The following is a 16,140-nucleotide window of genomic DNA, read 5'->3' as shown; positions in this document are numbered from 1 at the left end:
ATGACACGCTAACATTTACAAAGGACTTTTCTCCTGCAGGACTCAGCACATGGGGAGCTGCAGCTTCTTACAACATACTTAAAGTGTACCAGAGCTGAAAAAAAATAAAATGTTTTATACATACCTGGGGCTTCCTCCAGCCTCATCCACACTGATCGCTCCCATGCCACCATCCTCCGCTGTCTGCAGCTCCGGTACCGGGTCCCGTCACTTCAGCCAGTTGGGGCCAGTCTACGCAGGAGAAGTACGACCTCTACGTATCTCTCCAGCGGCTGCTGGAGAGATACGCGAAGAGCGCACTTTTCTTACGTCAGACTGGCTGTGACTGACAGAAGTGCAGGGACCGGAGCTGCAGACAGCGGAGGATGGCGGCATGGGAGCGATCAGTGTGGATGAGGCTGGAGGAAGCCCCAGGTATGTATACAACTTTTTTCTTTTATTCAGCTCTGGTTTTCTTTAAGCTGCTCATACACTATAAAATATTTTTCCCAATTATTATTGTCATTAAACCTTTTTATAAAGCGCTAAAATATTGTGCACCGCTGTATAATAGATAGAAGAGACAATAAAACATTAATGCTACACAGGAACATTATAGCATTCAACAATGGTGCACAAAATAGTGAGGTAACAGTGTAGGGATGAATATAGCAGACGAGTCACTAAGCCCATATAGTGGCAGAGAAGAGCACACGGGAAGGAGGGCCCTGCCAAATAGGCTTACAATCTACGTCTAATTGGGCAAAATTAGGCAACATTACATTGTTGGGAATGGCTTTTTAGCCAATGTCAAGCATGATCTTAAATTAAACCTATAGTGAAAAAAATTGCTCCTACCTCGGGATGGGGAAGCCTCTGGTTCCTAACGAGGCTTCCCCATCCTTCTCACTAGAGGGGATGCAGAGCTGGAACCCCCGAAGATGTTCTTGTTGGCCGTTTGTTGGCATGCGCGCTTTTGCACTAGGGGCTTCCTGCTCGGGCTCTGGTGGAAATAGTCAAGCCTGATTAAGGCTGTAGAGTGGACCCGATCGGGCTCGGCTATATAGAGCCAGAGCGGGAATCCACTAGTGTGTGTGCACACAGCGGCGAACTGGAATGTTTTTTTTTTTTTTTTTTTTCGGCCAGTGCTGAGTCGGGCTGACAGAGGCTTCCCCCTACCGAGGTAAGTACCCCCCAGGGGCTCATTTTTTTCTTTACAGGTTTACTTTAAACGTCATGTCAACCGTGGGCCAGTCGGCGGTGCGGTTGAATAGGAAGCTACCCTGGTATTCATCTCAAGATATGGTGGGTCTTGCCAAAATAATCCTTACTGGTTAGATCCTGGTTGAAGCCGAGTTGCAGATGCTGGTCTTCTACCTTAAAGTTGGTCCCCTCAACTAATACACCACCCAGCCACACAATTCTGAAAGCTATAATTTAGAATGCCGGCAACTGTATGCTATTTCACCCCTGCCATTGCAATGTATTGATTTACATGGTCCTATGGTAAGCAGCCTGATGATTTTGTCTAAATGACTAATGTCCAACCAGAAGGTGGCTCCTAGCTATGCAGTACCAGAAAGACATTACTAGTATATTCAAATTAATATGAAAGACTATATCCATATCTTGTCTGGTTAAAGGATACCCAAACTGAAATGTGACATAATGAGATAGACATGTGTATGTACAGTGCCTAGCACACAAATAATTATGCTGTGTTCCCTTTTTTCTTTCTCTGCTTGAAAGCGTTAAATACCAGGTATGTAAGTGGCTGACTCAGTCCTGACTCAGACAGGAAGTGACTACAGTGTGACCCTCACTGATAAGAAATTCCCCTTTTTTACCTCTTTCCTGCTCTCAGAAGCCATTTTCTGCTAGCAAAGTGTTTTATAGTTGGAATTTCTCATCAGTGAGGGTCACACTGTAGTCACTTCCTGTCTGGGTCAGGACTGAGTCAGCCACTTGCATACCTTCTATTTAACTCTTTCAGGCAGAGAAAGAAAAAAAGGAACACAGCATAGATATTTGTGTGCTAGGCACTGTGCATACGCAGGTCTATCTCATTATGTCACATTTCAGTTGGGGTATCCTTTAAGTCATGTATTGAAAATAATTGTATTTGTTTCGTTTAGATACATCAACACCAGTGCCGGATGAAAAGTGGCTTTCTATGCTGGAGGGAACCAGATGGCTCGACTATGTTAGGTAACATCTGCACTATCCATTAGAAAAAGTCATTGTGATGAATACATGGGTCAATAATTGATCAGCCATCTTGTCTTGCCAACATTTTTATATGTATAATATGAGCCACTAACTTTAGCTCCTCTAAATAAATGTATGTACATTTGCTCTGCATTCTCAACCTATAAAAAATGCTCTGAACCAGATTACCATGTGTTTGTTCCCTTCCATCCCTCTCACCATTCCCAACCAACACCTTTCCCCTACCTTGCCTTTATACTCACATGGGCCCTTGAAGTCCCTGCAATTACATCACACTGAGCTTATGTGAAGGTCTTCATCATCATTTGGAAGAGGGAAGTGTCATTACAGCGGCTGGGGCTCCCACTGTCCTTACTGGGAGGGGATGTAGCACTCATGCCAATCACACTTACCTTTGTTGTTGATTGGAAGAAAGCCAGCCTGTTACAGCCACTAACCTCTCCCTCCTATTTCAAACAGCACACCCAAACTCTTGCACAGCACACAATGAAGAGTCTTTATCCCACATACTGTATAGTGGCTGAAGAAATTTAGTCTCTGTGTTCTGTGTTTGTTTAGGCAGATTAAGGTGTCCTAACTAGTTCTTATCAGAAGCTGTGAATGAACTGCAGGAGAGCTCTGCTGATGCAGCTCTAGCATGCAGTTAAGGCTCAACACACACCATACAATCTTGGTTGTTGAATCTTACCACTTTCATATAGTATAATAAGAGCTTATCCAATCAATCATTCAAGGTATTTTCACTCTGTTGGTCCTTATACTACATAGATTTTGTAAATCTGTACAACCAAGATTGACCGGCTCTACACACACTAAATCTATGTAGTATAAGGGCCAACGGATTGAACATACCTTGAATGATTGATTGGATAAGCTGTTATACTACATGAAAGTGGTAAGATTGAACAACCAAGATTGTATGGTGTGTCGAAGACTGAGGCTTAAGCAAAGGTGAAACTACAATTCATGGAGCCCCCCAGCAAAACTTTGATGAGGCCCCCCCCCTAATGTTCACATCCCTTCCCTTGCGGCCCTCGGTGCCCTTCAGGTCATTGTGGCCCGTCTCACAAGAGTCATAAAACAAGTGTGGCCATCATGATCTTCACGCCCATAACAAGATTAGCCACAAAAACACCTGATCTGAAGTACAGTCCCCTGTATCGGAGGAAGGGAAGGTTTTAGTAGTCGGGGGGCCCCACAGCTCTAGACCCGCTGTGATCGCAGGGGCTGCTCCCCTCTTGATACGTCCCTAGGTCTAACCCTTTCAGTGTTCCTTGCAGAAAACGGAGGTCAAATTTCAGGTTTTTATAGAATATTAAAAAATTGTAATGAAGATTTTTTTGCCCAAAATAATGTTATCATGCTGTGGCTATTCCTGTTGTGGCTTATATAAGCCTAGAAGAAGTTCTGAGTTTAGATCCACTTTAAATGTGTCTCAAAAAGGTACAGCACTGAGGGGAGGGGGAGAACCAGGTCTGTTGTGCCCAGGGTCACCAATCATACTTTCTCTTTCATGTCTCTGGAGTAAACATTTATATGGCTTAAGGTGGCCACACACCATACAATTTTTTTAAATATCTGTTCAATTTAAGAATTGCAATCAATTTTTCTGACTGATTGTAACATTTAAAAAATATGACCAATGTATCACACACGTATGTTCAATTTTTTCCTCAATTATGATAAAAATGATTGGAAACTCAGAGAACATTGCTAGGGTGTGTATATTAATAAATAAACAATCCAACACATACCATACAATCCTTAGTAGAAATTGAAGAGAAATATCTGGCATTCCGGATCGATTTAAATAGAAAAAAACTGGAAATCCGAAAGAATTTTTAGTCGAATGAAAAAAAGCTTTCGATTTTTTCGAGAGATACGATCGTTTTTATCGAATTACTGTAAAATCGGATCATTTTATTGTATCGTGTGTGGCCACCTTTATGCAGAAGCATTATGCTTATTTTTACAGATGGGTATTTTAACAGGATGAGTAATGATTCTCAGCACGGCTTAAAATGCTTCATATTTTATGTTTTGATCCCTATAGGCAATGCTTGAAGAAAGCTAGCGAGGTCGCTGTCTTACTGGGTGAGCGGAGGCGATCTGTGGTCCTTCAAGGTAAAATACATTAAATCAGCTGAAATACCTTTGGACAGCCATTTTGCATCATGTACATTTTTTTCCATAACCATTCATAACGAATCTATTGTATTGAGCAACACAATAGAAAAATATATGTGTGCTCCATGTTACAACCAGGACTAAAGAATATCCAGTACTGCTTCACTTCATGCACAGTGCAGCCGCACTCTCCCTGTGCAAGTACAGCTGGGCCTGCGCAGTAACACGGAGACGCTCAGCCATGTGGGTGCAGCACTTACTGGGAGGGGATGTAATGCTCACACCCGTCACCCTTACCTTTATTGTTGACTGGAAGAAAGCAAGCCTGTTACAGCCACTAAGATAGTCCCAATTGTGGGTCTGCGTGGGGAGCAGGTCTCCGTGCTCCTTGCACTCTGATGCTGCTGTTGTGTCCTGGTTGCTGTCTTTCTTTCGCACTCTCACCTTACTGTACTAGGGCCTCCAGTTCAAATCTGGCCCACAACACTATCTTCATGGAGTCGGTGGGTTCCCCTATGTTTGTTTTCTCCCACATCACAAAAACTTACAAATACATTGACTGGCTCCCCCACAATTGCCCATAGTTTACAATAGACTGAGCTCCTCTGACGGACAGAAAGTGACATGACTATGTACTCTGTAAAGCTCTGTGGAAGATCTCAGCGCCATACAAATACTGATTAATAATATTTGACTGGTACTCTTTAACAGCATGCTGCAGACTAGATACACATACTCAGCAAAACAAACTCACAACTGAGAGTAGAGTCTAAATATTGAGGTAAACAGACACTTTTTGCTGACATGTTATTGTAGAGACAAGTAAACAGTGCTTGTGAAGATGTGAGAATGTTTTCACAGTTACTTGTTGCAATAACTAAAAAAAAAAAAAAACACAAATTCTGGGAATTAAATGTTTTCTGAGCATCCATACCAGCAGCAGAAACTGGTTTGTCTGCTGTTTCTAGAAAATAGTGTGTGCTTTTCATGTTCTTCCAGCTGAAATAGTTGTGTGATGCGGGAAAGGGAAGTGAGAAAATGAAGGGGAGTAGTCAGGGGACAACCGAGACATGTGGTAATGATAATGTGTACCTTGGCAGCCATTTTGTAGCATTCTTTTATCTAGAAACTAGATACTAAACTGACTAGAATTATGTTATCAAGTAAATCCACCTGTCTTGTTCCAGAATCTGAGGACCGGGATTTGAACTGTCTGTTAGCCTCTCTCGCACAGCTGATCCTGGACCCTCACACAAGGACCTTGTCTGGCTTCCAGAGTTTGGTACAGAAGGAGTGGGTTTCGGCAGGCCATCCTTTCATGCAGAGGATAAATCACTTCAGGAGGTCAGACAAGGAAGAAGTGAGTTTGTTGTTTAATGAGGACAAATACTTTAGCTGCAAACCCTCTGTGATTGAAAATGTACAACTCTGTGCTCTCTAGCGGTCAAGAAAGCAAGAAATCAGATCCACCATGTCAGAGTTGCTGGAATCCAGATAGGTATTTTGATTGCCAGCCTGAAAAATTCCTGATGACTTTTAAATATGTTGTAAATAGGGAGAACGTGTAGCGCTGCCACTGTTTGAGTTGGGCACGGTGTGGCGCGACTTGTAAAAATATTGGGATTTGGGAATTTACATTTTTGATATAGTGCCTAACACTAACACTCCCCTCCTAGTGCCTAACACAAACTCCCCCCTCCTAGTGCCTAACATTACCTCTCCTCTCCTAGTGCCTAACACTAACCACCCTCCTAGTGCCTAACGCTAACTCCCCCCTCCTAGTGCTTAACAATAACTCCCCCCTCCCAGTGCCTAACACTAACCACCCTCCTAGTGCCTAACGCTAACTCCCCCATCCTAGTGCTTAACAATAACTCCCCCCTCCTAGTGCTTAACAATAACTCCCCCCTCCTAGTGCCTAACACTAACACCCCCGCCTCCTAGTGCCTAACGCTAACCCCCCCCTCCTAGTGCCTAACACTAACCCCCCTCCTAGTGCCTAATACTAACTCCCCCTCCTAGTGCCTAAAACCAACTCCTCCACCCCCAGTGCCCATCACTAACCCCCCCTCGTCATATCCAGCACTGATCCCGGCACCCAAAACACCACTATTTGTAGTCGGTCATCTACAAATAGATAATCAGTGGCAATTACTATTCCCTATATAGTATCCGCATCAGGCATCCAACTTACCACCAGGGCACCCGATTACGGATAATTTGCACTTGCGACCATTTTATAGCATGGCACATGCAATTTCCTATCAGGTTGAATTGTGTTGCCATTGCCGAGGTCCATGCTGTAACATATTCTGCCACGCATGCCATGCATTGAGAAATCACACTTGTACACGCGTTGTGTATTCTGAATGGCCACTAGTGGGTGGCACGGGAGAGCTACTGGAAGTAGGAGTGGAAAATGGTGACCAGGGAGGGGGAAGGAAGAATCATGTTAGCAGGCCTAGTGATTTGAGTGTTAGGAGGAAGTATAAGTAGATTCTAGATTAGTTAGGGCTTCAGTGAGGCATGTGATTAATTTATAAAATGATTTTGTAGCATTCGTCATGAATTCTTTGCATCTTTTGCAGTCCCCGGTCTTCCTTCTATTCCTGGACTGCGTCTGGCAGTTTGTGCAGCAGTTTCCATCAGCCTTTGAGTTTACTGAATCCTATTTGATGGCCCTACATGACAGCACCTGCAATGTGTTCTGTAGCACCTTCACACACAATTGCCACTGGGACCGCATCAGAGGAAGCCAGGTAACTACTTGTGTTATGTGGAAATCGAAACATTATTATTATTATTATTATTTATTTTATTTATAAAGCGCCAACATATTACGCAGCGCTGCACAATAGATAAATGGGTTAACATACAAGGTAGAACATACAGGAAACTCACAACAAAACAAGATCATGCAAATGATTTGATAACAGTACAGTGTCATAGGTCAAAATAGAGACTGTTCTAGTCCACAAGAGGCGTGACTGACAGTAAGATTGCATAATCAAGCTGGAAACACTAGGGAGGAGGGCCCTGCCAGAGGCTTACAATCTAAAGGGTGGGGATGGAGACAATTGGTGCATCTTTTGAGAGGGTGTCTAACAGAACATATTATGGTGCTGGTGTAGCGGGTGTGCGAGCATGAAAAGGTGAGTCTTGAGAGCTTGTTTGAAGGTATTAAAGGTGGGGGCAAGTCTGATGGCTGGTGGGAGCGAGTTCCAGAGAGTAGGGGCAACCCTAGTGAAGTCCTGCAATCATGCAAGTGACTGAGATATGCGTGGTGCGACTAGGCGCAGGTCATTGGAGGATTGGAGGGGGCGGGCTGGTATGTGCCTGTGGACCAGATCAGAGATGTAGGTTGGGCAGGTCTTGTGCACAGATTTGTAGGCCAAGCACATGATTTTGAAACTGATCCTAAAGCCGATGGGGAGCCAGTGTAGGGCTTTACAGAGCGGAGTTGTAGAGGTGCTGCGCTGAGAAGAATGTATCAGCCTGGCTGCCGCATTCATTACCAATTAAAGTGGGGCAGTACGGTTAGAGGAGAGGCCAGACAATAGAGAATTGCAGTAGTCTAGGAGGGAGATGACAAGGGTGTGGATAAGGAGTTTAGTGGTGTCAGGGGACAGGTAGGAGCGGATCTTGGAGATGTTGCGGGGGTGGAAGTTGCAGGATCTGGCAATACCTTGGATGTGGGGTGTAAAGGAAAGTTCAGAGTCCAGGGTATCGCCTAGACAGCGGGCTTGGGAGGTAGGGCGGATGGTAGTATTTTAGTGATGTGCAGATCTGGGAGGGGTGCAGCTGTGTGGGGTGGGAATATTAGCTCAGTCTTGTCCAAATTAAGCTTCAGGTACCTGGCAGCCATCCAGGAGGAAATGGATGTGAGGCAGGCGGAGACTTTGTCTATGGTAGAGGAGGAGAGATCTGGGGTGTGGAGGTATATCTGGGTGTCATCGGCATACAGGTGGTAATTGAAACCCATGGAGGAGATGATTTTGCCAATTGAAGCAGTATGGCGTGAGAAGAGTAGTGGTCCTAGGACGGAACCTTGAGGAACACCAACTGAGAGGGGTGTAGGAGTGGATGAGGAGCCATTGAAAAATGTTGTGAAGGAGCGGTTGGAGAGGTAGGAGGAGATCCAGGCTAAGGCTAGGTCCTGAATGCCTATTAACTGCAGGGAGTGGAGGAGGAGGGAGTGGTCGACAGTGTCAAATGCCGAGGAGAGGTTCAGGAGGAGCAGGATGAAGTATTTACCTTCGGCTTTGGCAAGGTCATTGACCACTTTGGTGAGGGCTGTTTCTGTAGAGTGGGCTGTGCGAAAACCAGATTGCAGAGGATCGAGAAGGACGTTGGAATTGAAGAAGTTGGTCAGGCGTTGGTGGGCCAGGCGTTCAAGAATTTGAGGCAAAAGGGAGGAGAGAGATTGAGCAGTAGTTGGATGGCGGAGAAGGGTCAAGTGAAGATTTCTTTAGCAGGGGAAGCACAGTGGCCTGTTTGAATACAGAGGGGAAGATGCCGGTGGAGAAGGAGAGTTTGAACAGGTGGGTGAGGACAGGGGCCAGATCAGAAAAATGTGGGCGCAGAGAATCAGATGGGACCAGATCTAGGGGGCAGGAAGTGGAAGGTGAAGTTGCCAGCAGCTGGTTGACTTCCTCCACCATGACAGGATTGAAGGAGGTAAGGGAGGAGAAAGAGGCAGGAGTAGGATGGGGTGAGGAGGCGGGGGCGATGGAGTGGAGGAGAGAAATATCCCTCCGGATGGTTGTAATTTTGTTGATAAAGTAGTTAGATAGGTCAGTGGCTGAGAGGGTGGAGGTTTGGGGGGAGGTGTGGGGTTGAGTAGGGCATTGAAGGTGGCAAAAAGATGACGTGGGCTGGAGGCTTGGGTAGCGGATCAAGCGAGTAAAGTATATCTGTTTGCTATCAGCGAGGGCAGTATGGTACGTCTGCAACTTGGTCTTGTATCCCAGGAAATCATGGTTGTGGCGGGATTTCCTCCATTTGTGTTCTGCAGCTTGTGTCTCATTTTGTAGTTTTTTTGTGAGGGCAGTGTGTCAAGGTTGGGGGTTGGGGCGACAGTTGGTACGAAAGGTCAGGGGAGCATGATCTAAGGCTGCGGATAGGTTACTGTTGTATTGAGCTGCTGCTTTGTTGGGGCAGGTTAGGCTGGGGAGGGAGGAGGAGAGGGAGTGGAGGAGTGTGGCTAGTACATTGGGGTCAAGGTTGCGCAGATCTCTCTGCCAGCGTCCAGTTTGGGGAGGGGGACAGGGGGTGCTGGACGGAGTGAGGGTGAAAGTGATGAGGTTGTGGTCGGAGATGGGGAATTGTGCAATGTCCAGGTTTGTAAGTGTGATGGCTTTGGAGAAAATTAGGTCTAGACTCCAGAGTATTACCAGCGCTGTGGATGGGGGTGTTAGTATGCTGAGTGAGGCCAAGGGAGTTGGTGAGGGAGAGAAGCGAGGCAACAGAGGTGGTAGGCTCATCTATTGGAATGTTAAAGGATGATGGTTGGGAGGTCGGAGGATAGGATGTGTGAGAGCCAGGAGGCAAGGTTTTCTAGGAAGTGCGATATTGTACTGGAGGGGGGCGATACAGGACTGCAATAATGGCTGGGAAGGGAAGGTAGAGGCGGATAACATGGGCCTCAAAGGAGGTAAAGTAAAGAGGAGGGGGAGGGGTAAGGACACGGAAAGTGCAGGACGGGGAGAGGAATAGGCTCACCCCTCCCCCAGGCCTGTTATCTGGTCTTGGGGTATGGCTGAGGTGTAGACTCCCGTAGGATAGGGCTGCTGCCGCAGGCAGGTCAGAGGGGGTGAGTCAGGTCTCAGTAAGGGCCCTTTTCCACCAGCGCGTTTGCGCTGGCTGAATCGTAAAAACGCAAACCGCTAGCGATTTTACAATCGCTACGGTTTGCTTTTTAACATAGGAATCGCGGTAGGTCATTTCCACTACCGCGATTCGTTTTTGTCGGGAACGCGAACGAGCGGCGGAGCGATATTTGCCGCGATTTTGCTATGCAGTGCATAGCATAGCAAAATCGCGGCCGCGAACGTCGGGGAATCGCCGCTAATTGCGATTCAGCAATCGCTAGCGTTCAGCGTGAACGCTAGCGATTGCTAGTGGAAAAGGGCCCTTAGGGCAAGAAAGGTGAGGGTTTTTGAGATAAAGAGGTCATGAATGGTTGTAAGCTTGTTGCGGATAGATCTGGCATTCCAGAGACCGCCGGATAGAGGAAAAGATTGTCTGAAACATGACCATAAATGGAGCCAATTGCAGCATGTTATGCTAGGTGGACATACCACGTATACTGAATGAAGGTGCCCGTTGAAAAGGGCGCAAGGTATTGCCGAAACTAGAATATCAGTAGTTTTACTAATATTCTACTATCAATGATTACTGATAGTAGAATATTGGTATTAAATATAATTTCCAGATAAAAACATATAAAATGTTACAAGTAAATATTTCAGTTTCTCGGCTCTGTTCATCTGTACATAGCTTATACAGGTAGTCTCCGGTTAATGAATGAGATAGGTAGGTTCGTTCTTAACCTGAATCTGTTCTTAAGTCAGAACACTGTGGACATCACTGTCCCCTGTACCTCCTGTGTGCCCTCCAGTGTCCCCCTCTGTGTCACCTCTGCCCTCTGTACCTGCTTATACAAGTTTAAAAGCCATTTTTTCTTTGAATTTTTTAAAATCGATTTTCTCAAGTCCAATTTAAAAAAAAAATGTTTTGACTTGTTCCCATGGAAACACATAATCCATGCCATTTGTATCGACGGGTCGCTCGTTGGTAAGTCGGGCATTCGTAAGTCGAGGACTACCTGTACTTTTATTGCTGGAAACAATTGTAATGAAAATCTAGAATTTATACCACAATTTCAATGGCCTCCCCTTCAATAACTTGTCAAGCTGGAAAATGTTTTTCATCTTGCTCTATTGCCTGGTCCCCTCTTCATGGAACGGAATAAGTGGCATGGATGAGAGCTGAGCAGAGTGTCTTTACAATGATTGCTCCTGACCTGTCACATTAAAGCGGACCTGAACTCTTGCACAGGAGAGGAGAACACAGAGAAATCCACCATGTGTCCACCCTGCATGTATTTATAGAGAACAGCTTGTCTAATTCTCCCTTCTTAGCAAGTAATGTGCTAGTGTAATTTGTCGAGTCTAACAAGTTGAGAGGTAATATGTAAACACAGGAGTTTAACCCTTTCTGTGCTCCCAGCAAACCAGGAAGTAACTAGACTGCATAATCTCTCTAGGAGCTCTATAAGCTGTAACAAGGACATATTTTTCTGTAAATGTCATTATGCTGTTGCTTATCTGTTAGAGCAGAGAGGACGTTCTAAGTTCTGGTCTGCTTTAAATAATCAGGCATGATTTTGGATGACAGTAATCCATGGTTTTGATGTAGCTTTACAAAGCTTGTTAGTCAAAAATCAGGCATGGCTCTAATAAATATATTTCATGATTTGCATTGCTTTCTGACTCTAGCGACACTCCTCCAGCCAGACGTACACCCCAGTGAATGGTTGGCGAGACATCGTGCGAGAGAAGATCCTGCTAAATGGAGACTACAAGTCGGTGGAAGACATGAAGGCGGCTCCACCCACAGTCTGGGAATGGAGTTTGTTCTACAATCACTGGCGCAGGAAGCAGTTCAGGAACCCCATGTATCATGTCAAGAAACATGAAGTATTAAATGGCAATGGAACTGCACATAACGCTGACAAGGTAAGCTCTGAGATCAGAGAAGGACTTAAGTAAGAGCCATTTTCTGGCCATAGAGGAAGTCCAGTTTGTGTGAAATGAGGATTCTGTAGCTAAAAAAACCTATACTGAATTCTTAAACCTATGGCCAGAAGCAGTGAGTGCAGGCAGTCCGTAGGCATTCATAGAGGAGCAAGGAAAAATAAGCATCAGGGCCTTCACAAAGTCATCAATGACTGAATAGCCCCCTGTCTTCTTCAAAATTAAATGAAACCCCAACATTGGCATATTTTAAATTCCCACTAGGTCTTCACATTGGCCCATTACTCTGGACCAGCAAGAATTCCCAGCAGCAAATTCAAATACACTTACCATTTAGCATCCCTGCTGATCCATATCATGGTGGATGGTCTGTCTGTGTTTTATGTGCAACTAAAACAGTGTCATATTTCAGTAGCAGGTGGGGTAGGTGAAAAGGCATATAGAAGGCAGTTTTCTGTATGGAAAATGTATACAGTAGTTTATACAGTACATGATGTGCTGACATTTGTGTTTGTGGTCTTTCTTTCCAAGATTGTTGCCTCTAACAACTGCAATGTCTACCTGATGTCCAAGGGATCTCTAGTCTTGCAGTCTCCATACTTTCCAAGGAAGAGTACAGTGTCCAAGCGATCGGGCCGTCGTGCCCAATCCACAGAGAGCTTACTGGAGGAAGATAAACCGTTAAGGAGTAGCATCGCTCTTGTGAACCCCACAGAGGAACTTCTGCTTCCTGTCTGCGTGGGGCCATGGGTCAGGCTGTGGAAAAGATGCTACTTGCGCTGCACCCCAGAAATGTCACAGGTAATCACATGACCTCCTTACCGCTTACCTTAAAAGCAAAGTCCAATTTTTTTGAGAAACAAAAAATGACTTTCAGTTCGGCTCTCTGTACCCTGTATGTATTTAGAGTTTAGCCTATCTAATCCCCCCTCATCTGTGACTAATCATCATCTTGCACTTGTGTCAGCTGACTGCCACAGCAGAGAGCTAATTGGTAAACACAGGTTGTTAACAATATGTTTGCTTCCATAAAAGCAGGAAGTAGACAAACTGCAGATTTATTGCAGTATTTTTATCAGCTCTCTGGCCTGGTGCACACCAAAACCTGCTAGCAGATCCGCAAAATTCTAGCAGATTTTGAAACGCTTTTTGTTATTTTTCTGTAGCGTTTCAGCTAGCATTTCTTCGGTTTTGTGAAGCGTTTTTGGTGTAGTAGATTTCAGATATTGTTACAGTAAAGCTGTTACTGAACAGCTTCTGTAACAAAAACGCCTGGCAAACCGCTCTGAACTGCCGTTTTTCAGAGCGGTTTGCGTTTTTCCTATACTTAACATTGAGGCAGAAACGCATCCACAATCCAAAAAATGCCTCACCCCGGGAGTATGCGATTCAGCAAAACGCCTCCCGCTATGGTGTGAACCACCCCATTGAGATACATTGACCAAGCGTATTCGCAGCCGCAAGCAGCTGCAGAAACGCTGAAAAAGCCGCTCGGTGTGCACCAGCCCTAAGAAATGTTTTTTCTTTAAAGGTTATTATGCTGTTGCAAATCTTTTAGGGCAGAATGAAAGTCCGGAGTTCAGGTCCACTTTAATAGTAAACATTTTTCAGTTTGGCTACTGTGTTTTCCTATGCCAGAAAAAAAAAAGTAATTCCACACTGTATTCAACAGAAACTAATGGTAATGCCAACGTTTTCTGCTAGGCAATGGACAAGGGTGTCGCTAGCGCTATTTAATCGTGGCTCGTGCCACAATGCCTTTACTGGGGTGCCCTGAACATAGCAGCAAGCAAGGCCGCCGTTCACTTGATACGGCGGCTGCCATGATGTGGGCAGCGCTTTTCTGGCTCCCCACATCCTTAGTGACAGCATCTGCCCCCTTCCCAATCAGAGGCGGAGCACCTGGCAGGGGGTGTAGAATTTCATTGAAATGGCAGGGGGCTGGAGCGAGAGTAGCTCCGCCCCCTGCACACAGGTGTTATTTGGCCGGCGACTGACCCAGCACATGGCGGCATCTGGCTTCCACCCGCCAAATCCAATCCTCAGTGACCCCCACAGCCGCTACAGACCACGCCTCACCCACCACCCACAGGTGCCACTGGCTGCAGTACACAAATGTCACTGTCCTGCTGCCGCCAGATTGGGGTCCAGACTCCACACACAGCCAGACCGCCTCACCACCACCCCCACACAGTGCCAGACAGTACAGCCTCTCCCTGGCCTGCTGCTGCCAGATTTGGGCCCACACAGCCACAGACCACCACCAGCCAGCCAGATTCCCAGAGACCACCAGGCAGCCTGCAGCCAAAAGATCAACATTCACATTAAGTGGCAGCCAGCAACTGCAATCAGTGGGGGGGGGCGGGAGTGCAGCCAGAGCCAGCTACCCACACAGCAAGCCAGCCCAGTAGTAGTCGCCGCTACTAGCCAAACAACACCTGGGACTGGCTAAGCCTGTCTCAAACTGTGTCACCTAAGGTATTACTATCACCATTCATTCACCAATAGATTGGTACTAGTACAGCAGCAGCTTTATTGGATGCCTTAGTACTCCTTTGAATTACAAAAAGTCATGCTGTGTGTGGTGAGGTATGCTTACTGTGCACCTCCTGTGGCCTGGTGTTGTCCTTGGTTTGCCTGCCATTTATTATGATTTATATCCTGGTTGACAATCATGCGCAGTATTTCCTATTGGGCTGCCTGTGACCACGCCGGGGACCAATATACTGTATGTGTGCCAGTGTGTGAGAATATACTGGTTGCATGCACACTCCACTGGAAGCCTATACTGCATATGCATAGCTTCCAACTGTCCCTTTTTGGGAGACCTGTCCCTCTTTCTAAATATATATTTACTAAAATGTGTTTAAATGACTCTAAACTGTATTCCTATCCTTTAAATTGATATATTACTAATTTTGAAATGTTAATATGAAGGAAAATGAACCAGGATAGAAAGGACCAGTGTGGTTTGATTTATAAAACATTTTTCTTTATGGTATGCGTGACTAGGGGTGTGATCAGGGGCGTGGCTTAAAAGTCCCTCTTTCTCATCTCAAAAAGTTGGGAAGTATGCGCACCTCCCCACACATGGAATCAATTTGAAATTTAAATGAGTGCCAAGATATCCTCTAAAACCAGGAGTTCCCCAAACCTGTCCTCAAGGCGCATCAACAGTACGTTTTGCAGAAAACCACAAACATGCACAGGTGAGGTAATTAGTGTCTCAGCAGAGCTGATTAACTACCTCTGGATTTCTACAAAACATGCAGTGTTGGTGAGCCATGAGGACAGGGTTGGGGGGGGGGGGGGACGGACACTGCTCTAAAGGATACCAGAGGCATAGCCCAGTGTTCTATGATATATAGGAAAAAAAAAAAAAAAAATTGTGCGGGTGTCATAGTGCACTTACTGCTCACTTTGTTTCAATCTGTATGGCTCCATTCCCCAGTTTCAACTACCCCCCCCCCCCAATCAGTCTGTCTAGTATGGAAAGACTGCACATGCTCAGTATTTCCTTCTGCCCTGTAAATGCGCTACTCAATCTTTCCTAGTCACCCCTACTTGCTGGCCTGTGCGCTCAACAGCCCTCAGTCTGCAGTAGGCAAGATGGAGGAGTGTGTTCACAGGGCAGAAAAGGAAATACTGTGCATGTGCAGTATTTCCATACTGGACACTAAGGCTGTGGTGGCGCTTGTTGATTGTAAGATGGGTAACAGGCCCAGTACTAATGTTGTGTTGGCTGTGACTGCACTTGTGAGCTCTGGTGCACTTAAAGCTGTATTGGTGATTTTTTTCAGCTAAACTGGCTGTCAGCTCAAAAGTTCAGCTAAAGCTAGCCCAATACCTCCAGTATATATAAGCTGTTACTCTGTGCCTGTACTGATGGTAACCTAGCTGCAGTGTGTGTTGATCTCTGCTACCTCAAGTACAGTATAAGTGGTTACTCTATACTGATAATAAACTCAGTGTACTGTTCATTTCTACCCCCAGTATGTACATTTATAAGCCGTTACTCTGTGCCTTTACTGATTGTAAACCAGCTGTA

General features: G+C 45.5%; 1 protein-coding gene across 6 annotated transcripts in view; it reads left to right on the top strand.

The window, feature by feature from the left end:
• The window catches only part of MTMR11 (myotubularin related protein 11), a 191,311-nt gene that overhangs the window by 139,461 nt on the left and 35,710 nt on the right, over window positions 1-16,140 (top strand). For all 6 annotated transcript variants that reach the window (XM_068253201.1, XM_068253198.1, XM_068253202.1 and 3 more), the window contains 6 exons: window positions 2,115-2,187; window positions 4,262-4,332; window positions 5,523-5,695; window positions 6,924-7,094; window positions 11,835-12,074; window positions 12,624-12,893. In XM_068253201.1, the coding sequence (XP_068109302.1) occupies window positions 2,115-2,187; window positions 4,262-4,332; window positions 5,523-5,695; window positions 6,924-7,094; window positions 11,835-12,074; window positions 12,624-12,893 (998 nt within the window). The remainder of the gene's footprint in view (window positions 1-2,114; window positions 2,188-4,261; window positions 4,333-5,522; window positions 5,696-6,923; window positions 7,095-11,834; window positions 12,075-12,623; window positions 12,894-16,140) is intronic.

Source organism: Hyperolius riggenbachi, chromosome 9, assembly GCF_040937935.1.
Source record: "Hyperolius riggenbachi isolate aHypRig1 chromosome 9, aHypRig1.pri, whole genome shotgun sequence".
In the NCBI taxonomy this organism is placed as follows: Eukaryota; Metazoa; Chordata; class Amphibia; order Anura; family Hyperoliidae; genus Hyperolius; species Hyperolius riggenbachi.
Note: the sequence above shows the minus strand (reverse complement) of the source record. Positions and strands in the feature narration are given on the sequence as shown.